The sequence below is a fragment of the Indicator indicator genome, chromosome 25 (assembly GCF_027791375.1).
Source record: "Indicator indicator isolate 239-I01 chromosome 25, UM_Iind_1.1, whole genome shotgun sequence".
Classification (NCBI taxonomy): domain Eukaryota; kingdom Metazoa; phylum Chordata; class Aves; order Piciformes; family Indicatoridae; genus Indicator; species Indicator indicator.
In genome coordinates, this window is record NC_072034.1 from 13,457,262 (window position 1) to 13,481,746 (window position 24,485).

General features: G+C 40.1%; 1 protein-coding gene across 6 annotated transcripts in view; it reads right to left on the bottom strand.

Annotated features, from left to right (window-relative positions):
* INPP4B (inositol polyphosphate-4-phosphatase type II B) overlaps positions 1 to 24,485 on the bottom strand; it is a 168,190-nt gene that overhangs the window by 59,763 nt on the left and 83,942 nt on the right. For 3 of the 6 annotated variants that reach the window (XM_054392425.1, XM_054392421.1, XM_054392426.1), the window contains 3 exons: positions 22,581 to 22,689; positions 12,006 to 12,183; positions 6,084 to 6,296 (listed from right to left, as the gene is read on the bottom strand). In XM_054392425.1, the coding sequence (XP_054248400.1) occupies positions 6,084 to 6,296; positions 12,006 to 12,183; positions 22,581 to 22,689 (500 nt within the window). Of the gene's footprint in view, positions 1 to 6,083; positions 6,297 to 12,005; positions 12,184 to 22,580; positions 22,729 to 24,485 lie in introns of all 6 variants that reach the window. The other 3 variants (XM_054392424.1, XM_054392423.1, XM_054392422.1) reach the window with 3 other exon arrangements.

Consider the following 24,485-nt stretch of genomic DNA (forward strand, 5'->3'; position numbering starts at 1 on the left):
TGAAAACACAAGCAAAATTTCAGGTCTAATCCCCACGGAAGTGAGCAGTTTGAGATAATGCAGTAAGAGGGCAGACATTCAAAGCCTCCCCAAATTAAACCTCGAGTGTGGTTGCCAGTTTTGCCATAGTGCTTGACAACCTCTTTTTGATAATTTAACATTCCCTCTGTTTTATCACACCAGTTACTCTGTTCCAGCAAATGTAAAATTGAAGGACTACAATTAGAAACTTGCTGTCATGACATGTTTATTGGGTAACACAATCTCCATTTGGCTCTTCCTATCTCACAACTGCACTCAACTGAGCTTATAATAAATATGAGAATTACACAAGTAATAAAGTGACAAAAGAAATTCTGTACAAGCAGAGAACAAATGAGATAATGTGGAGCAAACCAAAGAGGGATACAGGAAGGGTCCTTCAAATGCTGGATGCCACAGAAATCAAAGCTCTTGCACTTACTTTTGTGGGGCTGAATAAGAAAAAAGAAAAAACCCAACAATCTGTAAAAGAAGGAATTGGCTGTACACATAGCTAGAAATCAGGTTAAAACCTAAACAACAAGCACATAAACCCCTTCATATATAGATTTTAATGCTGAGTAATTCTGAAAACAATGTGGGGCAATCACAGTTTCCTAGGGGGTTAAAAATAGAACGATAACATCAGTGCTCTTCTTTCTACTTTATGATACAATAGCCAGAAGCATTATGTGCACATCAGGCCTTGAGGGTAAAAGTGGAATTGCAAAAGACAACAGGAAAGAAGGTTACAGAAACCTGAAAACTCACAGAGATCGCATAGTTCCATATAAATGACAACACTTGGAAGCTGGGTGAAGGCAAAGCTAGAAATACCACCAAGGCAAACATTTAATCTAACATCTATTTTTAATTACATGCTGCACTTTGCCAGCCTTTATCCTGGCTAGGAGGATCTGATCTTCCCCTTTTAACTCCACTTGACTGCATGTCCTGGGACACCCTGCCCAGAGGGACCTGGCATGGGCCTGCAAAGAGAAGCATGTACTTGCTGAATCTGTACAGCCACACAGGTCCCCTCCTCCAGCTCTCCAAACCTGATTGCTGGAAAGATCTTGCAGGGCTGCCTTAAGGACAAGAGAGCATCCAGTGGTAGAGGTGGATGCAAAAACTATGGTTTGATCCTCTCCCTTGGTAAACCCATGCCTTAACCATACCATGAAAATGGTATTGTTTTACAAGAAGCTGGTCACTCTCATGCAGCACTGCATGTAATCCACTTTTTTTTTTTAAGCATTGCATATACAATGCAACAGGTGGAAATATCTGCACCTGTATGCATGAAACAAACCATTAAAGAAGGGACTATATGATATACATCTGTGTAAATAAAATTTAGAGCCAAAGACAGAAGATGGGCAGGGGGTTTGGAACTAGATGATCCTTGAGGTCCCTTCCAACCCTGACAATTCTATGACTCTATTCCTTGAAAAGTTTAATCCTGAATGTACCTCAAGCATTCCTGAGCAACATTCAGAATATGGGAGAAAAATACTGATTTCCACCATCCACAAGTATTATTTCCTGGGACAAGGATTCTATGAACAATGAAATACTGCAAATAGTAAAATTTCTGGCCTCAAATAGCTGCAAAGCATTACCAGAGAGTAGCAGGGGACTTCAGGCTTTCTAGCCACTGAGGCTGCTGAGGTATATGAACTCAAGCTGCCCAGTGTGGCTGCAGCAACATAATTTTCCCTTTCCTGCCTCTGCTGGGGGAGTTTAATCCCAACACAAAGAGTGTTAAGCTCTTAATGAGCATCTGGAGTTACTGCACAAGCAACACAAATATGAACCCTTGTTTCATTTTGCAAAGAACACATCTCTTTCCAAACCAACTATTAATCCAGCATTGAGATGATGTCTATACAATATCCACACAAACATACCCTGAGGGTTTCAAAACAAAATACAAACCCATCTGTTGACAAAAAGCTCACTCCTGTTATCATTTATCTGGCTTTTTACATATGGGTGAGTGAGAGGGAGCACAGGTCTGTACAACAGACCTTTCTCCATCTCCACAGAGGTGGTTCCTGGGATCAGAAGCTATAATTAGCGACAGACAGAATAAAACAGATGTGTCTAGTGCTCATTATTCTGTCTGCACCAAAGATGGCCACATTTTGACTAAAGGCTTGCTGAAATTCTGCAGTTTGGCAAGAGCAACTCTTGGGCAAAAATGCAGTTTTCAGTCAATGAAAATCAAGTGACTACCAACTGCTCTCTGTGAGAAGAAATCCATCCATTTCACGTTCATTGTCATCTCTTGCTAGTCCCATGATCCTGTGCTGGCTTTGGCTGGGATAGGCTTAATTTTCTTCAGAGTACCCTAGTATAGGGCTGCCCTTTGGATTACTGCTTAGAACAGTGTTGATAACACAGTGGTGTTTTAGTTGTTGCTCAGCAATGCTTATACAGAATCAAAGCCTCTCTTGTTCCTCAGTGAGTAGGCTGGGAGTGCACAAGAAGCTGGGACGGGACAATGATGGGACAGCTGACTCCAAGTGACCAAAGAGATATTGCAATTCATATAACATCATCATGCTCAGCATATAGAGCTGAAGGAAGGAGGAGGAAAGGGAGAACATTTGGAGATACAGTGTTTGCCTTCCTGTTACACATGATGAAGCCCTAATCTCCTGAGGATGACCGAATACCTGTCTGCTGATGAGAAGTGGTGAATAAATTCCTTGGTTTGTTTTTCAAGCGTGGCTTTTGCTTTACCTTGTAAACTGTTCTTATCTCAATCCACAAGTTTACTCACTTTTGCTATTCTCTCCTCCCTCCCAATGTGAAGCGAGTGAGTGGCTGTGAGGTGCTTAGCTGCTGGCTAAGGTTAAACCATGACAAATGTTTTCCTGTAGCCTAGCACACATTCCACCCGCATTTCTTAAGTGGCCTGCTTGCAATTTGCCCAAGAACTACCTCATAAGTGATAATTTTGAAGCACGTGCCAGGTTAGAGGACAACACAAAGCCATGGCCCCTCAAGTAAGCGTTCTTACAAGCCCTCTGTGTGAAGTGAGGGATCAGAAGAAAAGAAGTCCTATTTATTGATACACTGAAGCACTAAGACCCTAGATTCCTAAGCAGGGATGCTTCTTCCCTCAATACCAGTTTTCCCACCAGTTACTGTGCAAATAATTGCATGGTAAGTTTACTACTATGGTGTGAAAGAACAAGAGAAACAAGGTCTGATGCTCCTTCTGATGACTGCTTCTTTAAGCTCAAAAGTCAAGGCAGTGACAGGGAAGGTGGAAATCTATAACTGGGCTTGATGCCCTTGGACAAGGCAGAGGCACATTGCCCAATTTATACTGACACGTTCAGTATAAACTGGGGACATTATGGACTTTGGCACGTGTGGTTAGGCATTGCTGGTTAGAAATGGCCATAGTTGCACTTCTCTTGCTGCCTCCACTGTGTCACTGGCAGGAAGGCAAGCAGGCAGGCATGCTTACAATGATCTCCATGAAAATCTAGGCCTTGGCAGCACAGAAAACTGGGCACTTTTCTTAGGACATTTAGAAATGAGCCTGTATAATAATGCACTTTCATCCGCCCATTTCAAAAAATGTAATTAATTTCCAGCTGTTCTAAAAGTATCATTAACAGGCAATTCAATTCCCTTGTTCCAGAGAGCAGGAGTGGAAACTATTTTCTGTCATTGCACCTGACCAGATGTCTTTCTCCTAAGCGCTGCTGCCAGTGGAGTCCCAGAGGCTGCCTTTTCATTTTCAAAAGATTCTCAGGCTTCCTAAATTCACTGCAGAGCTCCTCAGTCATCTCTTGTCCTTCCACACACACCACTGCAGCTGTGTGCTTCACTTGAGCCAAGTTTGACATGGCAACTGCATTCCCCAGCGCTCTGAAGATACTGTGTCTCCTTCATGTGGATTGATGGCCAGATAGCATCTTGAGGTCTTTTTGAGGTATGCTCACAGATGCAGCAATTATCTTAATTTCCATGATTAACACCCTCTTGTGATGTGACAGTGCTTTGGAATGGAATATACCTCACAGGTCAGTATTTCAGACCTGTGCCCAGGTACCATGTCAGTGTGTGTCCATAACTGATTGGAAATGCCATTTGATCTGTTCTTTGGACATCCAGCTACATTGTTAGTCAGAACCAGCTCCAAGAGGCAACATGCCCACCTTCTCTTGTATTATACATGACAACATGCTTTGTTCCCTTGTGCAGGGAGGTTCTAGGATAGCCTTGCAGCTGATGAGAAAAGATTATCTACCCGGAGGCAATCAAACTCTCAAGTTAAAAACTTCTCCTTCGACAGTAGTGCTTTACTACTGCCTACATGTCGTGCACCAGTATAGAAAGCTCTATCCACACTGCTGCCAGTTACTTTGGGATATTTCTCCTTGGTATGGAAGAAGAGAGGTGCAACACAGTGCTATTGAGAAGAAAGGGGTTTTTTGGAAAACACTGGTCAGTGAGTGAAAGGGAACCTTGCACAGTTAAAAAATGGAGAGTCCTTAAAGATACATTTGGATACTAGAGAAGGGGGGTGGATCTCACCTAATTTTTAAACACTGCCTTGAACTCACTTTTGTGATGGCCATAAGGTAATGCAGTCATTGGAAGTGGATGGAGCAGGGTGATCTTAAAGAGTTGTTGGATGTCACTGATTTTGGGCAAAACTAAAATTGAAGATTGATAATAGTGGGGAATCAAAAAAAGGAGGATATAACACTGGGCATACAAAGTAATGTATTTCAAAGTGGTTTTTTTTCCTTTTTATTTGACTTTCAGAGTACATTGAGCTTTTTTATCAAGTTTAAATGCATTCATTATTTCTCTTTTCACCATGCTAATGACAATTGGATCATTACAACTTGCATTATTCATTGCCTCCACTGACAGAAAGAATGGAAAAAGTAGTGGAAGCCTCATCTTTCAAATTAAGAGAAATTCAAAATTTCTCTAAGATTTATATTGTCTTAAGTTTGACAGTGACTCTGGTTCAGTTTAACTCAGGAAATACTTCAAGATAAATTTGATTTTAATCAAGATGGTAACCTTACCTATTCAGGAGAAAAAACAGAAACACTGTAAACATATGTGCTTATATGTTTTAACAGATCAGGACCAAGCACCTCTCAGAAATAAAAGAAACCTCTGTCTCTGCAGAGACAGAAGTAAGAAATTAAAATACATCTTGCACAAAAAATGCCATTGTTTTCAATGCAAAATGTCTCCCTCTTATCAAACCTATAGCAGTATTTGTCTCCAGCTGTTGAAGCATTCTAAAAAACAAACATTTTGGCTTTCATATTTCAAGGAAAGAAGAACCATGCTAGCCCCTCAGGTTGTTGGGAAAACATGAAAAAGTGAATTCAAGGCTCCAAAACCAGAAGACAAATAAAAGAATGAGTTAGTTATTTATTGTCTAAATCTCATGACTACTTAATGCATCGGGTTGGAGATAATTGCCTTTTCTCTAGAAGAAATATATTCTTCTACTGTTGTTTGTGGTATGGATAAAAATTACAGTTCAGGTATAAGTACTGTAGCTCACACAAGTTATTAAGTATTTATAATAGAGATTAATATGCTGACATCCTTTACATTTATGAGAACACAGTGATGAACTGGAAGTATGAGCCTGAACTGAATAAAAATAGCTTGAATTTAGGATGTAACAAAGCAGATGATCTATTATGAACACATCCACCAAAATAATCAATTTACAAAATCTCAGCCATATAAATAATATAAACCTTTGAAAGATATGCTAAGAATGTTAAAATCTAAAAGCCATGTTTGGGGCCAGAAGATATTCATCATCCTCACTGTTACATGCACAAGAACACAGCTGCACAGAAACACACTGTACTTAGCAAAACTTCTTCAATGCAGTTTCAAAATATACATCCTAGCATCTAAGAAATTTCTTTTGCTGGCTTTGCAATCCTACCAACCCCCATAACACATGACAAGGACATTTTTGGCTTGTATTCACTTATGCTGATTTGTAGGGCATAGGACTGAACACCAGCCAGGAGTTTTTGACTACTTACCCACTCTTCCTCATCATACTCAGAATGATGGGGTATAGAGTCCTGTCTTTTAACCTGAGAAGGATGATCCTGATGCTGTAAATCACCCCCCTCTTCTGCACTGCTCCTAGGCACAGCTGGTTTCTTGAGGACACAGCCAGGTCTGGCTGTGTATAGTGCTAAAAGGGCACTTCTGACCAGCTGATCCTTAAAGGCATGCACAAATAACTCTGTCTAGAAAAAAAACAAACAAAGGAAAAGGTTAAACCAAAGAATGCAATAGTGCACAATAGCTATTATAACACTGAATTTCTCATGGGCAGAGTGGATATTTGTTTCAGACTGGCCTGACAGGAAGAAAACAAAGGAGACCATCAAACAATGAGGAATAATTCAAGGGTTTTAGGGACATCATCATGTTCCACAACAACAGTGTTCCAACAATTAACACTCAAGTCTAGTATCTGTCACAGAAATATTTTTTTCCAAATAATCCCATTTTGTTTGAGTTCCAAATTTTGCCAGCAGAGATGTGCCTCTACAAGAGCAACCAACTACTGTTCAATAATTTCCAAATTAAGTGTCAGATAAAACATGATTAACAAATTTGAGGATCTTCTTAAAGGAAAAGCCAGCACTCTGCACTGCAGTATCTGCAATCTCAGATCGCAGATTTTATTTCAGAAATAAATTCTGGTACCTGTAGGCAGGAGATGACACCCGATTAATTTATTTATTTTTCAAGAAAGGAAACCTTGAAGTAGGTTTCCCAGGCTATTCTTATCTGTATCATTTTTCTAAATCCTTCTTGTTAACTGTGACAGCTGGAAATTTACCATATTTTTAAAAGCCTCCAGCCTCCCTGCATTATTCATCTCCCTTCCACCCCAACAAGAAAAGGAAAATGCTTTCTGCGTATCATAGAATCACAGAATGGTAGGGGTTGGAATAGACCTCTGCAGATCATCTAGTCCAACCCCCCTGCCAAAGCAGGATCACCCAGGGCAGGTCACACAGGAATGCATGCAGGTGGCAGGTGGGGTTTGAAAGTCTCCAGAGGAGACTCCACAACCTCTCTGGGCAGCCTGCTCCAGGGCTCTGCCACCCTCACAGTGAAAAAGTTTTTCCTCATGCTGAGGTGGAACTTTCTTGTGACACAGTCTCAAGCTGTGCCAGGGGAGGTTTAGGCTGGAGATGGGGAGAAAGTTCTTCACAGAGAGAGTTGTTAGACGTTGGAATGTGCTGCCCAGGGAGGTGGTGGAGTCACCGTCCCTGGAGGTGTTCAAGAGGGGAATGGACGTGCACTTGGTGGCATGGTTTAGTAGTCACGAGGTCTTGGGTGACAGGCTGGACTTTGATGATCCTTGAGGTCTTTTCCAACTTTGTTGATTCTGTGATTCACTTTGTGTCCCCTTGTCCTATTACAGACTACCACTAGCTCCTTGACACCTACCCTTCAGATACTTATAAACACTAATAAGATCTCCTCTCAGTCTGCTCTTCTCCAGATTAAACAGTCCCAGGTCTCTCAGCCTTTCCTCATAAGAGAGAAGTTCCAGTTCCTTCATCATCTTCAAGGCCCTCCATTGGACTCTTTCTAGTATTTCCCTGTCTCTCTTGAACTGGGGAGCCCAAAACTGGGCACAGTATATGGTGTTTAACATCTCTAGAGTGTCTCCATGTAACAGCACTTGCTGTTGTCACCCATCTCCCATGCGTGCCCATCTCCAGCAGTCACACACATAGCCCTGTGTCTGCTACTTTTACTCAGGAGGCTGGCCTGTTCCCTCCATCATCTGACACAACTTACTGAACAGGGGAGGCTGAGGTGCAAGGACAAGTTTCCCTCCACTATAGGGCAGCAATCACTAGCAAAACACCAGTGACAGACTTTTGGGCAGAGTCACAATTTTGGTTACCTCAACAACATTCAAGAGGGTTAATCTGGCAGAGCAGAGAGAGCAGGCATCCTGATGTTATAACATATCCACCCCATCACACCAAAGCTCCTCTCCCCAGTCAGAGCTTCTGGTTCACAGGTGATAACGAAAAGTTTTGCATTGCTTTCACAGCAAAACTGCCTGAAGTTATTTATCCCAGTGGGGTTTAGTTGCCTTCCTATTCACACAGAACACAGTGGATTGTTCCATGCAGATTCAGATGTGCACACAATCTTCATTACACAGACATGAGGAAAAGCATGCAGATAAGAATCAGAGCAACCAGCCTGAACAAGCAGGCACACAAAGCTAGGAAATGCTAGAAACCAAGGTTGCTCAGCCAAGCTTCATTCAGACCTGCAATGCTTCCTATTGCTTCAAAACGTGGAGGAGAAATGGAGAAAAACCCAAACCAAACAAGTTTCAAGTGTTAGTATCTCTCTTCTTGGAAATCTTTCTCCCAGTTTCAGCAAGTCTTTCTTCTACTCTTACTCCCTTGCTTTTTGCTAGTGCTTGTTCCCCTTTTGTATGCCTCTACTCCTACTGGACTTTTTTCTTTTTCTTGCTTTCCTGATTCATCACCCTTTCAAAAGTTGACTGACATTTAGACCACAATGTCTTAAATAATTGATAGTTTTCTTAAAGCTTTAGCTGATGCATCGGGTACCTGCTTGAGAAGTTTCTGCTTTTTCCCATTTTCACAATGCTTAGGAAGAAGACATTTTTGATCCCTAACAGTTGCACAAATAAAGACTGAAAATTTGCTGGACATAAAAGTCTGAAAAATGAAAACCTTAAGGACATCTAAGCTAAATTGTGATTTTTTTTTTTTTCAGACCAACATCAGGACATCTTTCAGACCTGATTTGGGATTCTTTACTGATTAGGCTTAGCAACACCATTCATCTCCTTGGCAATTTTACCAGACCCATTCTGTCTTCTCCTCACTACCTTGGTGCTTAAACAGAGACAGTTTTCTTATATGTAGCCCTTCAAGACTCATGGTAGTCCTGAACTGCAGTATAGGGCAATTATAGTTTTCTACATTTCCAGCCTCCACATAGTGCATGCTCAGAGACCACATAGTCTTTGGGGAATATTGCCAACCTTGTACAGAGAAGAGGAAAAGTGAGACTTGCAGATTTGTCTACTCTTAACAGCAGAGCTCCTCCTCAAGACTGTTCTACAGTTCCATACTAAGGCAGTCCAAACCACCTGACTTGCCTGTCCTTAGAAGTGACATCATCACAGTTTCTCTGAGGTTTTGTACCTCCCCTTCTCCAAAAAAGTCTGCTTGAGATCACTTCAGGTCTCTGCATCAGGCATGGTAGACATGGAAAAGCTTTAAATTTCAGAAAATTCTAAGTATCAGACAACGTGGAGTAAAGAATATCCACTATGACTGCAATGTATATTAGTTAACTACCTGAAAAGTTCAAATAGCTAGATTTAATATAAGAATTTTCTAAGGAAAACTCATTTTGAAAGGCAAACTGGCATGGGGGAGAAACTTTTTTTATATGGAGACTAAAATGCTTCTGTAATTAAATTCCATTGGTTTAACAACAATCTACATTTTAACTGCATTTTCTTGCAGCTCAGTACAGCTAAATTTGCAGAATATCAGTATTTATCAAATGGTATTGAAACCACAAAACAAGTCTATTCAAAGAAATGGGAACTTGGCAAATTCTTTTAGATACTTGACGAAAGGATATTTCTGCAAACAAAGATAGGCATAGCTGGAAAACGAATTTATCAAGCTTTCTGCAAGCTGCAAATGCTGATACACTTGTCAACAGCTAAAAGCTTCCTTAATCAATTAACAGAAAGTGTTGATAAAAGGTTGTCTCAGGAAAACAGTGCAGTAAATTGCAAAGCATATATGGAGAAGTAAAACCGTGTTTGATATGAGAAAATAAGCTCAATTTAAGGAGCTGCAGTGGAATTATTTGATTTAATTTTCCACTTTCAATGCATGCAGCCAGTCTTTCCATTCCTAACATAAATACCTAAGTTACATTATTGATAGCTCCGATTTACTCACTAAGGGTTTTAGAGAAACTAAGGGTTTTAGATAAATCACCTGCTGTATCTTGCTGAATATTATCTTCAAGTAAAAAGTGAGATGCTTTTCAATAAACCTGAGGAATTGAATCACCACGCAAATCATTTTTACAACTTCTAACAGTTGTTTAATTTCTAAATTTCTATTTAGTTTGAACATCAGAGAACATTGGGGTTTTACATATAAAAAAGGTGGTAGAAGTGAAGCACCTCCTATGCCTCGAGCACCCAGGTAGGCATCATGGAATTCTGTTCAGAAGAGCATGCCAGTCTATCTTAAATATAACCAGGGACACTATGCTAGTCTTGGTTCTCCCATACTGTACCAGATCACATAGAGAGGTTATCTTTGATATCAAGGTGATGCTTTGCGTTAACCATGAGGGATCTAACTGCAACACTGTGTGGGTTCACTCAATTTAGAGTTTGGAAACCTTAGTATCACCATTCCCTGAAGTTGTTTGGTAGTCCTCCCTTTCCTCCCCAAGTCTCTTCCCTTCTTTACAAGAAGCTGTCCCTGTCCCTCCACACTACTTTCCTCAGCAGTGATCAAACTCTCTCAATTATTGCTTTCTCCTCCAAGTAAATTTGGGAATAGACAAGGAAGCAGAGACTCAACTATTCATGCAGCAGTTGTTCAGACAACTGGATTTAGTTCTTCCAAGCCATGGTTCAAACAGTGGGTTAACATTACAGCTGCTCTGAAACCATCCACATCTCCCACCTAGCCATGTAAAGGTGGGAAGGCCAAAGCAAATGGCTTCAGCTAACACACAAATTCCTTCGCAGTTTGATTTGCTTCACCTGTCCATGCCTATTTCTAACAGAGCAGCTCCACCTTTTTGATGTGCAGCTAAAAATGGCATTATTCAGCACTACATGGAAAGGTACACTACCATTGCCACCCCTCCAGCCCCCCTAAACACCTCACTTTCATTTCCAGGCTGAAATCTAGTTTCCTACGTTATCCCTGACATTCACAGCATCCCCAGTGTTCTCAGAGTTATTGTGGATTTACACATCTGTAACCAAGAGCAATGCTTATCTCCCCTGTGGCTCTGAGGCAATGCCTTCTCAGTATGTGGCTGAGCTCAATATTCAGGCTGGAAACTCTCCCACTGAATGATGTGCTGCTGTGATAATAGTGCTCAACAGACCACAGGGCTTGCCACTTCCCAATAGCTGAAGATAGATTGAAATGGTTATTGACAGTGGCATTGAGATCACATTACAGAATGTATGGCCCAAGAAGTGATGGGAAACTTTGTTCACCCCCTTTGGTCATAGTTATAATGCTTAATATTTTAATAGGATAACATATGCTTAAAAGTACTTCAAACTTCAGCTAATTTCCAATATCACAGAGACAGGTGGAAGATATCATCTTCCTTAATTTAGAGTTAAAGAAACTCTAGGAAGAGCCTAAAGCTACAGAGGAATAGCACAGGAGAAAGGATTAAAAGTGGAGACCTCCTGGTGTCAACTTCCTAGCATCTGCTTCCAAACTGCATCACTGTTTCTGATCATGCTATTATTCTAAACCTTATACACAAACCTGGCTTGAACTACCTCCCACAAGCAGCAGTTAGAAGTATCTCAGAGAGAGAAATAAAGCAAAATTATTTACAATAATCTATTTTTGATAAGCCCCAGTATGTGGCCACTAGAGGATAACAAAGGCACATGAAATTAAGTTAATCATACTTTCAAATAAAGACAACCTTTACAGATTTCATTAATTTTCTACATGGAAGGCCTAGAGAAATGCTAAATAACATTCTTCTTTCTGATAGCAACATTTTGAAGCTTACTTTAGCGAAGCTTATTTAACATTTCCTGATGCTACGAAAGTCAATTTATGCAGAAAAAAAAAAACCTTAGCAGTTACAGACTTGGTTATTCCATTTTTCAATTGCAATGAAGATTTGAATCTTACTTTTTCTGAAAGCATCTTTAAAGAATTCTTCAAGCTGTCTGGAGAATGCTGGCTTGCAGAATTAAGCAGCAGGTCTGCATGGCTTGATATGAGCGGTTGTAGATGATTGATGTTGCTGAGAACTTCTTTTGCTTTGGCTGTGTTTTCAGGTGAATAATAAATACATTGGTATCCAGTACTGTAATAAGAGAGGGGCACATAATGTCAAAATAATTTCTGCTGTTAATAGCGATGCTTAATGTGCTAAAAAATCTTACCACTAGTTTGGCAAAAAAATTACAAGATGCCTGAACTGCACTGATATCATTGAAATGTTCCTTGCTTTAAGGGTAAAAACCAAATCCTTGCTTGAACAGAGGAGAACACCAAGCTGCCTGCCACCAAATGCTCAACTCACTCATTTTTAGAGTGATTGAACTTAATGTAAGAAAAGCAGATTTTTATTTATTTAAATAAATGTAATTCTGGAGAGAGAACACGTTTGACCAAGTCAGGCAATAAACACGGAGAGCATGAGGCTCCTTACTTTTCCAACTGAATTTTCTGTCACATAAATAACTACTTCATTAAACCTTTCAAAATGAGCCATTCATGTTTAATTCATCAGTGGCACACAATTCTGTTTAGCACCAGTGATGCCCAGGATGTGGTGATAAACAGTTATCTCCAATAAAAACCACTTGCAAGAAAAGAGGCAGAAACAGGGTATGGGAGTTAAACACATGAATGCATCCTGCAAACCTACTTTCCTTTCAACTGTTCACACACTAATACAATTCTTTTGCATGACTTCTCTTCCTATCCTTCTTCCCTCCCAACAACTCCTAATAATGCAATATTCTTTTATAGCATTACTCCAAAATACCATTTTAGACAGCATGCACACACCTACAGGTTCTTCTCTGCAGTACACATCTCCCCACCTAAAATTCTTGTACATAATCCTGTATAAAGCCCTTCTTCAGTCTTTCAGAGAAACCAGTAAGAATCTTTTCCATTTTCAGATTAACCTATAATGGTAACACAGGAAACATAACCAAGCAGCCCCTGGAACATTACCAATTACCAGAACAGTGTACAAATTACTCCCCAGTTGGCTTTGTCTGTTTTTCACTTCTTGCCTTTGTCTTTTCATCACACATCCTTCAGTATCTTCCACCCTTTCCTCACTGATTTAATTTCTTTCTTCATTTCACATATCAAGACATGAACTTTTGACATGTGTGCAATCCTTCGAACTTCACACATTTCATTTTGGTCTTTTTTCCAGATCTCTTCACTCTCCCATTTCCCCTTTGTGTCTTCTAGTGTCCCTTTCAATCCCTCTTCATTATTTTTCTCCAAATCAGAAATTAAATTTAATTCAATAAAAGACATATGCAATACACACTCAGAAGTCATCTGGATGTGTTCCTGTGCAACCTGAGCTAGATTCTATGGTCCTGCTCTGGCAGGGGGGGTAGATGCCATGATCTCTAGAGGTGCCTTCCCACCCCTAACATCCTGTGATCCTCTAAGTTCAAATGAAATCACTTCCGTAACAGTTAAAAGGCTTAAGTCATCTTACAAATAAGGATAGATTCAAGCAGTCTTAAAACTCAGCCTCTTACTTAGATACCTCACTGAGTTACATACCCTAATTCTGCAGCACCCCATCCTATTTTTGTCTTTCACCAATGTCTGCATTTTAGATACAGTTCTGTGCAGAGGCAATCAGGATGGACAGCATTTGAGTCAGAGAAGCTTTGCCATGGTCAGTCATGCTACCAGCCACACCTAAACTACTACGTGTCTCCAATTCACAGGCCCCTACATGAGTTGCTAGACTGCTGAGTGCAGAGGTCAGAACTCTGAATATTTTCCCAAAATGAATTGTATAAGCTGTCTGTCCAATGTATTAGGCAAAAAAAAAAAAAAAAAAAAAAAAAATCCCTGTCCCTCTGAGAAATGAGGAACTGGCCACAGCTCTGCCTTCAAGGTATTAGTGAAATGAGCTTTCAAAGTTAGATCTCTCTCTACATTTGAAGCAACTCTCAAGCTGTCAGACTCAGTAGACAGGGCAAGGACAAAGAGCAATAGTCGATGTTAATTGTAGTGAAGACACAGTCTTAAAAGTCTTGATACTTCACAGCACTGAATAATCTTCTTTAATTCCCCTTCAGCTTCTCCCACCCTTTATCAAGCTTTTTGCAGGCTGATTCTGGCTAACACTGTTATCAAGCTCACCATGCATGCACTCCTTCCTGGGATTCCCCTCAGCCTTTAATTCCCAGATCCCTTTCACTGATCTCCCACAGCTCTAAGCTTCACTGAATACTGCAATAGAAAAGCAGCAGACAATGCAAAAAGAAAAGAAAGAGGAAAGAGAAATACTAAACCTCTGTGCAGTTCTTATTCCAATAAAGTCAACCATAGCTTTTAAATAAAGGAAATGGTGAAGACAGGAGTCATTCTTCAAAATATTCTATCATCCCTCATTATGTGGCTGATTTTACCATTCCCTGAACCTCAGAAAGTGTGAGACAACTCCAAGTATTTACTTTATTTCAGAATTTGAGGGCAACTTCCCTCAAATTCTTCCCAAGAAAGAACTATTTTTCAGAAATGAAACATTTGGAGTACCTGAAGTTTCTAATTGTTGTGTCTCAACACTGCTGCATCCAGGACTAGTTTAAGCTTTTCAACAGCCCTGCCATTCAGGAAAAGACATTATGAACTCTAATTCACTGAAATAAGTTTCTTTATAAATAACTACTTTCAGAGCTTGCTGCTATGTATAGTTACAGCGAGATGTAGTGTGCGAGTAGTGATAAGCACTATTACTAATTATTTAGTAATATCACTACTATTTCAATGATAAGTAATATCATTTAAAAGAAGCTGCCAATAGAAACTTCTCACAAGTGTCCTAATGCAGAAACTAGATCACAGGATGTCGGAGGTTGGAAGGGTCCTCTGGAGATCATCAAGTCCAACCCCCCATACCAGAGCAGGACCACAGAATCTAGTGCAGGTCACACAGAAACACATCCAGACAGGGCTGGAATGGCGCCAGAGAAGGAGACTCCACAACCTCTTGGGGGAACCTGTTCCAGTGCTCTGTGACCCTTACAGTAAAGGTCTTTCTTGTGTTGAGGTGCAACGTCCTGTACTGCAGTTTACATCCACTGTCCTTTGTCCTATCACAGGGCACAAGTGAGCAGAGGCTGTCCCTTCCTTCCTGACTCCCAGCCCTCAGATATTTATAGACATTGATCAGATCCCCTCTTAGTCTTCTCTCCAGACTAAAGAGCCCCAGGTCTCTCAGCCTTTCCTCACAAGGCAGTGCTCCAGTCCCTTCATCATCCTTGTAGCCCTCCGTTGGACCCTCTCCAGTAGATCCCTGTTCTTCTGGATCTGCGGAGCCCAGAACTGGATGCAGTATTGTAGGTGGGATGAACCATTAGCCTTGGCCACAAGGGCTCATTGTTGTCTCATGGAGAACTTGGTGTCCACCAGGACTCCCAGATCCTTCCTACACGTCACCTGTGTCAGTGTCATTTTTAATGAATAAGAGAAACTCTTGCATTAGGGCAAAGACCAGAGGAGTAGGTCCAATGGGGGAAATCAGCAACACCATTAAAATCTACCTTTGATATGTAAAATACATTATTAATCAGGTAACTTTTGAAAAACTCTATTAGAATGTCTTCTGGGTTAAGTTTCAAAGCTTTCACTAAGCATATAAACCCACACTTCATCATTTCCATATATTGGCACCATCATTAACTATGTATACATGGATGTCAGTGGTCATTTCAGCTTCTAAACTGCTTTAAGGACATTGCTGTGTCATTTTAATACAGATTACATTGACTGCATCTGCAGTTTGAACTCTACATAATCAAAGTTCTGCCTGAGAATATATCCTGCAATATGGTAAATGCCTAATTTTTAATGACACTCTGACTAACTCCACTCCTGCTGTTAACTAAGCAATTTGTGTGACTGGGTTAAATTGTCACCATCTGGGACTGGGTTAAAATCTTTCAACAATGAACACTTGACCTCGCGTTTTTCACGGTCAAAACCACAGACATTACCATCAAGAATACAGTTAAAGCATACACAGCAAGAACATCTACCCCCAGATAACCTCAAGCTTATGTTACATTGCCAAAGATACCAATTCAGTGGCTTATTTATGCATCACATGTATTCTGTCTCAAGTGGGAAGTGATGATCAAAAATAAATTGCCACAGAAAAAAACCTCTCCGGACAATTCACCGCTTCAGGAAATAAAACTAAACCATATGATCAGTTCTAAGGTTTTGAAAACAGGCTTGAGAGAGATCAGAAGCTTGAATTAATTTTTTTATTTCCATAAGATTCCTTCTCAAATGTGGAAATTCTGACTTTGAATACTGAGGAAAATGAAATTATGTTATTAGTTCTGTCTAATCTATCTTATGAAGTCCAAATCTCCATGAATCCTTATCTTAAAGCAATGGCTGAGGCTATATGCACAGATCTTCTCTTGTTGCTCTATGTTTTCTCTTCATTCCTAACTGAGCTTTGGAATAACTCAGTGCCTTCAGCTGGTACAAGGACATGAGTTTCAGTGAAAAGAAAGGTCAAGATGCCCCCTTCATCAGCCATCTAGAGACCAAAGTAGGGCAAATGTCACAATGGCATAGGTGAATTTCATAGTGACTCTTCCTAGGAAGACTACAAAGGTTGAATGCCCAGGGCAAGCCTTCCACAATTCTTCACATTTATTTTAGAGTATCTTTAAATTTGTGGAAAGATGCAAGTAGGTTTTAACACAGGGTAACTGAGCATGGCTCTTATCAGGAGATAAAAGGTATTGTGCCTCACCACAAGCCTGAGGCTAAATGGTGCCTTTCAATGGAGCCTTTTCCTGGCAGCCTGCTCAAGTGCACAAGAAATGACGGCAAAGTTATGAATCTACTCTCCTCCTGCCACTCCTAGAATCCATGCAGATAGAACAACTTCTTGCTCTCCGAAACATACAATCCTTTCTAACCTTTGTATACCAAACTCCCCCAACTCCTCATTCTCTTCTTTTTCCAGCTCCAGTCCCCTTTCTCTTATGTCTGCTCAAGGCAATTTTATCCAGAGAGCCTAGCCTATGTAAAATAGCGAGGTGAGATTGTTACATCTCAATGATGTACACAAACTTTGGCAGCCTCTCATCAAAACATCCAACAACCTTAATACATTGACTTTATGGTCAGTGAAAAAAATGTTCATCTACATGAAGTCTAATCTCTCTCACACACACACACAAAAAGGGGAAAGTGACCAAAGAAAAAGATCCCCGAAAAGTGCTGTATGTGACAGGCTGTGGTCTCCCTTTGAGGATAAAGGCTACAACTAGATCAAACACAAATCCTTACTGCAACATCTCTGGGATTATCTGTGAAACACTACCACTGCAGGCTCCTCAGAGAATGGAAATGGGTTGAAAGCTACGAAACTCAGGTAAGAGAAACCCTGAAGATCTTTGTGTTAATAGCAGCTCTGGTAACAAGTACATGAATGAAGGAGCACACCTTACACTTGGAATAAAAAAATCTAACCCTCAAACAAAAAGGGATCCCTTCAGACAACTCAAATTATTATGGCTTAAAACTAAAAGCTAAAAAATTATCAGAAAACCCTTTTCAATGCTATTCCAGCTTGAATCTTGTGCTAATTTAATGCAGGATCATTTCCAAAGAACTTGCTAGAAATTGTGTCCAAACCCATTGTGGATCACAGTACCTAATGCAACCTGTGGGACACCTCTGTTTTTCCTGATGGGTAGTACTGTGGTACTAAAAAAAAAAAAAAAAAATAAAAAAAAAATCTTGTAATGATAAGTCTGTGTGCTTTGGCTAAAACAGAAATCATCAAATTGGATTTTAAATAAGAAAAAAAAAGTCCTTAGTGTACCTTGAAAGTGATTTATGGGTATTTCAAGCAGTGAGGCATGATATGGGTCTAACTTACAGAATGGTTGCCTTAAATGTTCCTGCACAAATGAACTCCAAAGGTAGTAATTTACTGTGCCACTTGGACAAGCCCTCCATGTGCTGAAAGGAGAAGCAATCTATACTAGCAGCCCAATGGAAGACTGAATCTGAACAACTGACTGTCTTTTAGCTAGAAATCAGGAAGGAAAAAATGAAAAGACCAAACCAATACAGCACTGTGGAAAAAAAGTCTCAAGTATAAACTACACAGATAATTCATCTTCCATAATGATTTAGCATACCTTAATCATCACACTTCAATTATTTGAATTAAATGCCATTATGCCTAAATAAGACTACCAAAAAAAATGAAGCATCTCTTGTTCTTACTGGTCTTAGGAAGTTCACTATTAGCTACACCAGGGACAGACATACTAGAGCCATGCCTTACAGACATGCCTGATGTAGTGGTAAAGTCTTTAACACCTCTGTTGAAGATAAAGAACAGCATGGGCTGCAAAGCCATGGACCTGGTTTCAGACCAGATGCCCTAAGTCTTTTTTTTCCACTTCTAAGAAAAACTTTTCTTGCTCTTATTTGACCATAGTTTTAGAAATCTACCTTTTCTTTTACTCTGACTTTCTTAGTGGCAACAAATGAGGGAACTGCAAAAATATTGCAATTTTAATAAATATTATGATGCAATACTTGCCGCTCTGCACAAAAATGTATATTCTACATAATAGGAAATATGCCAGACCTATCTTCAAATACTCACTTTCCACATTGTCCTGCTAAACTTCCACAAAATCTGTTTCATTCTTGCTTTGGTTTGGCAACTGGAAAGGATATAACCTTGCTACCAGTTAACAGTTTCTCGTCTGTTAATTCCACAAGAATAGTTTGAGCAACAAATATTTTCTGAAGTGCTGACATGGCTGAATGTTTCAATAAACTGTTCTAATAATCAGCCTGGAGGTCAAAAGCATGCAAGGTGTCTGTCATGTGCCCTAATAATGTCTTGAATGCTACTGTCATTGGCTTGAGAAATAATCTACTCCTGCATCTTCCTCCAGGTCTTCAGCTCAGTTAGACTAGAGGACTCAGTTGCTAAATCTCCTTTTTTTTTCCCTGTTCATTTCATATTCTGACTGATATCTCAAGGTGTCACTTCTTCCTTCAACCAAATCTTCAGAAAAGCTGCTTTCATTGTAAAACAGAAAATTTAAATTGTAAAAGCTGCCCCTGGAAATGCTATGTGTCCTCCAAGCAGCCTCGTGCAGTCAAACAAGCAGGTGCATACAAACTAAAGTTGATATTGCGACAGTGAAGAAATTTCTCCATAGAATGAGAATGGTCTTTTCAGATATCTAGTTAAAGTAGAACCATTCTTGAATATCCAAGCAAGTGAGATCATGGTCAGAGCTTGCTTGCTCCTGTCTTTTGACTCACACATATTCCTCTAACTGAAGTAAAAAAACCAAGCAGAATCATAGAGTTGTTTTGGCTGGAAAAGACCTTTAAGATCACCAAATCAAATAATCACCTAACTCTACCATGTGGAGTTTTCTCTGAGTTGCCCTCAAAGACAGAGGGAAGATGAATTTTTGAAGTTTCTTCCTTTCTAATTCATGGGAATTCATACCTGACTGAAGCAACCATTTCTTCAGGCCTGGCAAGTGATTTGCTAAATATTGTGGTTCCCCATTTTCAGTGCTCAGACTTCAGTTTCTTAGCTTGACTCACACTTTGTTTTTCAGTAAGAGTCTGAAAATATAGTGCCCTACTTAGATAGTCCTAAAGACAGACTTGTGCTCTTCCAGGGGAACAAAGAAACACAAAGAAAACTGCACTGTCAGAGTGAAGGCCCAGCATCCTGCCCTGGAATGTCACCAAAATAAGAGGTGCTTCTTTGGGATGAAGAAAATTAGGGGACTTGAGCATCTCCCCTATGAAGAGAGACTAAGATCCCTGGGGCTGTTTAGTCTTGAGAAAACTGAGAGGGGATCTGATCAGTGTCTATAAATATCTGAGCAGTGGGTGTCAAGTGGAGGGGGCCAGGCTCTTTTCAGTGGTTCACAGTGATAAGACAAGGAAGAATGGATTCAAACTTAGACCATAGAAGATATCACCTCAACATGAGGAGAAACTTCTTTACAGTGAGGGTGACAGAGCACTGGAACAAGCTGCCTGGGGGGTTGTAGAGTCTTCTTCTCTGGAGACTTTCAAAACCCACCTGGATGCATTCCTGTGCAGACTACCCTAAGTGATCCTGCTCTGGCAGGGGGGTTGGACCTGATGATCTCTTGAGGTCCCTTCCAACCTCTGAGATACTGTGAGACTGTGAAAAGCCTAAGGAGCGTGACAAACAATGTGGTGTTCAGGTGCTTTCAGATAGGTATGAACAACCTACTGAACAGATAAAGCCCACACAAAGCTTTGCCCACTCCTCCTGAACACAAGTCTCTGTCAACTTAGGGGTCTACACAGTTGTCAGTGAAAAAGCAACAAACAGAAATGAGAAAAGGTTGTGCTACACCCAGTATCCTTTGCCCTCCTAGCCCGCCTATGACTTCAGTTTCTTCTTACAAAGAATGATAAAACTCCACTAAATGTGATTAGAACTGTATTAATCATATTGTTAAGCAGCAGATACTTTAAGTAACATCATTAGACATTTTCTTCATCAGGAAACATGTACCTCATAGGCCTCCATGTCAGGGAGATGTGGCAGCCTATCCCAGTCTGCTGACAGCAGAATAGTACCTACTGTTTATACAAAGTCCATTCATGGGTCTCACGTGATCTGTGATATTTGTGTTTCATTGGCAGGTTTTGTCACCAGAGAAATGAAAGATTTTAGGAGATTTAATAAGGTTTTTATGTCATGCAGTGCAAACAAAGAATAATAATACAGTTTTCAAAGCAAATATATCTGCTGGGTTTTGTTTGGTGTTAGCAATGATGTCGACTTCTAGTCAACCTAGGAGTCAAAAGTAACTTTTTATAATTTCTCCTTTCACTCTTCATGATATTGCACCTAGAAAACTTTTTAAAGCACTGAATAAAATGGAAATAATTTTCTGTGAAGCATCACAGAGTGATAGGGTGTTGAAGAGACCTCTGGAGATCATCTAGTCCAACCCCTCTGCCAGAGCAGGTTGCACAGGATGGTGTGCAAGCAGGTTTTGAATGACTTTGAGAGGAGGAGGTTCCATCAACTTTCTGGGCAGCCTGATGCAGTGTTCTACCAGTCTCAAAGTAAAGAAGGCTCTTCTCATGTTTAGATGGAACTTCCTATGTTCAAGTTGGTGCTCATTACCTCTTGTCCTGTCACTGGGCACCACTGAAAAAAAACACTGGCCCCATCTACCCTTTAAGTATTTATAAGCATTGTGAGATCCCTCCTCAGTCTCTTCTAGAGTAAAAAGCCCCAGTCCCTCAGCCTTTCTTTATAAGAGAGGTGTTCCAGTCCCCTAATCACCTTGGCAGCCCTTTGTTGTACCCTCTCCAGTAGTTCCCTGTCCTTTTTGAACTGGTGAGCCCAGAACTGGACACAGCACTCCACATGAGGCCTCACCAGGGCAAAGTATTGGGGAAGAGAACCTCCCTTGACCAGCTGGTCACACTCTTCTTGGTGTACCCTGGGATGCCATTGGCCTTTTTGGCCACAAGGGCTCATGGTCATCCTGTTGTCCAGCTGGACTCCCCAGGTCTTTTTCCACAGAGCTGCTTTGCAGCAGGTCAGCCCCTAACCTGCACTGCTACATGGGGTTATTCCTTGCTAGGCACAGCACCCTACCCTTGCCCTTATTGAATTTGATAAGGTTACTCTCTGCCCACCTCTCCAACTTGTCCAGGTCAATCATGATGATTTAGATGAGCATACACACAGTACTTCCACTCATTGCTTGGGGCTGGCACACTTAACCCAAGTGTTGTGCAGTCACAGCTATGGGTGCTGCCAGCGATAGCTGTGGCTGCTTGAAACTTCTTAGCAGCCACAGCAACCAACACAAATGCATCCAATTCTTAATAAGCAAAATATACAACTTCTGTGCATCTTCAGTGGTTAACAAAGCATTTGATGACAGCAATAAACTGAAACTCCAGTTCAGGCCTTTATCTTTGCTTAGTCTCATTTTGTCTTTCTGAAGAACGAGTAGTTTCTTATTCACTTCATAGATGTGCCAAAAATATTTTTTGTTCACATATGCCCAGGGCTGTCAGCAATGAAGATGCTACCTTAAGCTACTGTTTCATTATTGAAAAATTGTCTACAGCTACTTTCCACTTAGCACAAGAATTACCAAAGAGACATCTCATTCTGAAAAGCAGGATTTCAAGAACTAATATACCTCAAGCTTCCTGAAACACAGGAATAAAATAACAGTTTTGAGCCTGTGTTCAAAATAGGTCTTGACACTAGAATTAAAGCGTGCTTCAATTTTGCAGTCCAGCAAAGCAGGGATTATCAAGGAATGTTTTATGAATGCATCCTTGTCCCTACTAGACTAATTTTCCATGCATTTCAGCAGGGTTATCTGTTTTGTTCCTCAGTGAGCTCATAACATTTTCATGCATGATATTTTCCAAACTGCTTACAAAAATACTTACTTTCGTCTTTCTGCCTCAAATTTACTCAGCAATTTTCGGAGACCACCATTCTTAAATCCTTGAAAGTGTGCTGCTGGGGCTCCCACAGTGATAACATCATACAGAGCATCTGGAAGGGGAACAGATACACACAAAGATTTGTAAATGCCTACGCTCAAGGTATGGCAACACCATGATATCTGCTCTAGAAGACATGGGACAAGTAGTCTGCATAATTTCCAAGGAATCATTGAGACTCTCTGTTTCAAGGAGGATCAAGAGCTAATTAATCTTTCCATACAGCCACCTGCACACCTTCAGAAGTTTATCTGATTTATTGCAACACCAAAATTACACACCACAGAGCAGAACAACATTCTAGCCCTGCAGTTTACAAAGCTGCCAAGCAAATTGGCCTTTTGTGTATTTCACTTTATTACCCTTTCCATTATTTAACTTGTAGTCATGTTGAGATGCACAAATTCATGCATTTTAGAGTCAAAAGAGACCATTATGATGGAATAGTTTGACTGCCTGAATAATACAAGCTACAGAGTTACAGCTAATGATTCCTGCATCAAGCTTACGCCTTCTGGTTGAGTGAAGGCATCTCTCTCTTATTTTTATATTTAAAAAAAAAAAACACCCCACCAAACTACAAACATCTCATTTCGATTTAAAGACCTTAAGTGACATCAAATTCACTGCATTCCCAGAGAAGTTGCTCCAAGGATTAATCAATTAAAATAACAAAAATCTGCACTTCTTGTCTAGTACAATTTTGCTCAGCTCCTACTGTCAGATACAATTACCTGCTTAATGCTAAAAGAAGAGCCCTTTGCTGTGACATACACTTTTTATGTATGATTATGAAGACAGAGTAAGGCAGTTATCAGCTGAAAAGCTATCAGGGTGGGAAATACACAATACTATTGAAATTCTTGCTGAGACAACAAACAGTTATTATTCTCTGTATGTACCTAACTTCTTGTGGCATACACAATGAACTTTTTCTATAGATGGAAGCTTACAGAACTGCAGATGGAACTCTATGACGTGCCTGTGAAGGACTGTCAGTTCAGAGATGAAGATTTAATTACATCCCAAACCTCAATAATTATTCCTTCCAAGTTTAAATTTACATTCGCACTAAGCAGTACCTCTTATGTGCCCAAGCTTACTGAAGGTATAAAAATACAGGTCAGAATGCCTCATCTTGAAAATCTATTTCTAAAGGAAACATTAGAGGATTTTTTCATTCATTAAGGAAGCTTTCCATGTAAATTAAAATCTAATCCTCTCCTAAAATAGAATTTTTCTTGCATTCTGATGATAAATATCCCTGGAAGCAAGAACACTGTACAAATGATTCACAGTTAATGAACTATGTTTTACATCCAGAGCTGAAACTCAAAGCCTGTTCACTCAAATTGATTTGAATTCTAATGAATTGGTGACTCTACAATAAAAGGAAAAGTGACATAATTTCATTAGCCTAAGGTGAGCTTCAGGATGCTTCAACAGCTCATTCTTTCAGGTCTTCATATAGATGTATCCATAATACATCATCTTGGGCTATTAGAGCTCCATCAGTATTTAACAAGAAGTAGTTCTATTGCTTAAAACAACAGTGGTTTCAAAGTAAAATAAGAGATTGAGCCCACCAGTTTATTTCAAAAATGGCTTCTGAATGTGCTTAGAGATAACTCAGGAAACTATAGGAAAATGTTTTAAAAACTAAGCTGTGGTGCTCTTGCCAAGTCTGTTTTAAAAACAGTGACCTGCTTATAGTTACTCTGAGGTGGATTTATCCAGAAGGAAGCTCTCATTCAGCCTGTGGACTCTTCTCAGCATGGTTAAGGAGCAGCTGTTTGAGAGAAACACACCAGCTGAGCACCTACTCCATGCAAGGAAACACAGGAGAGA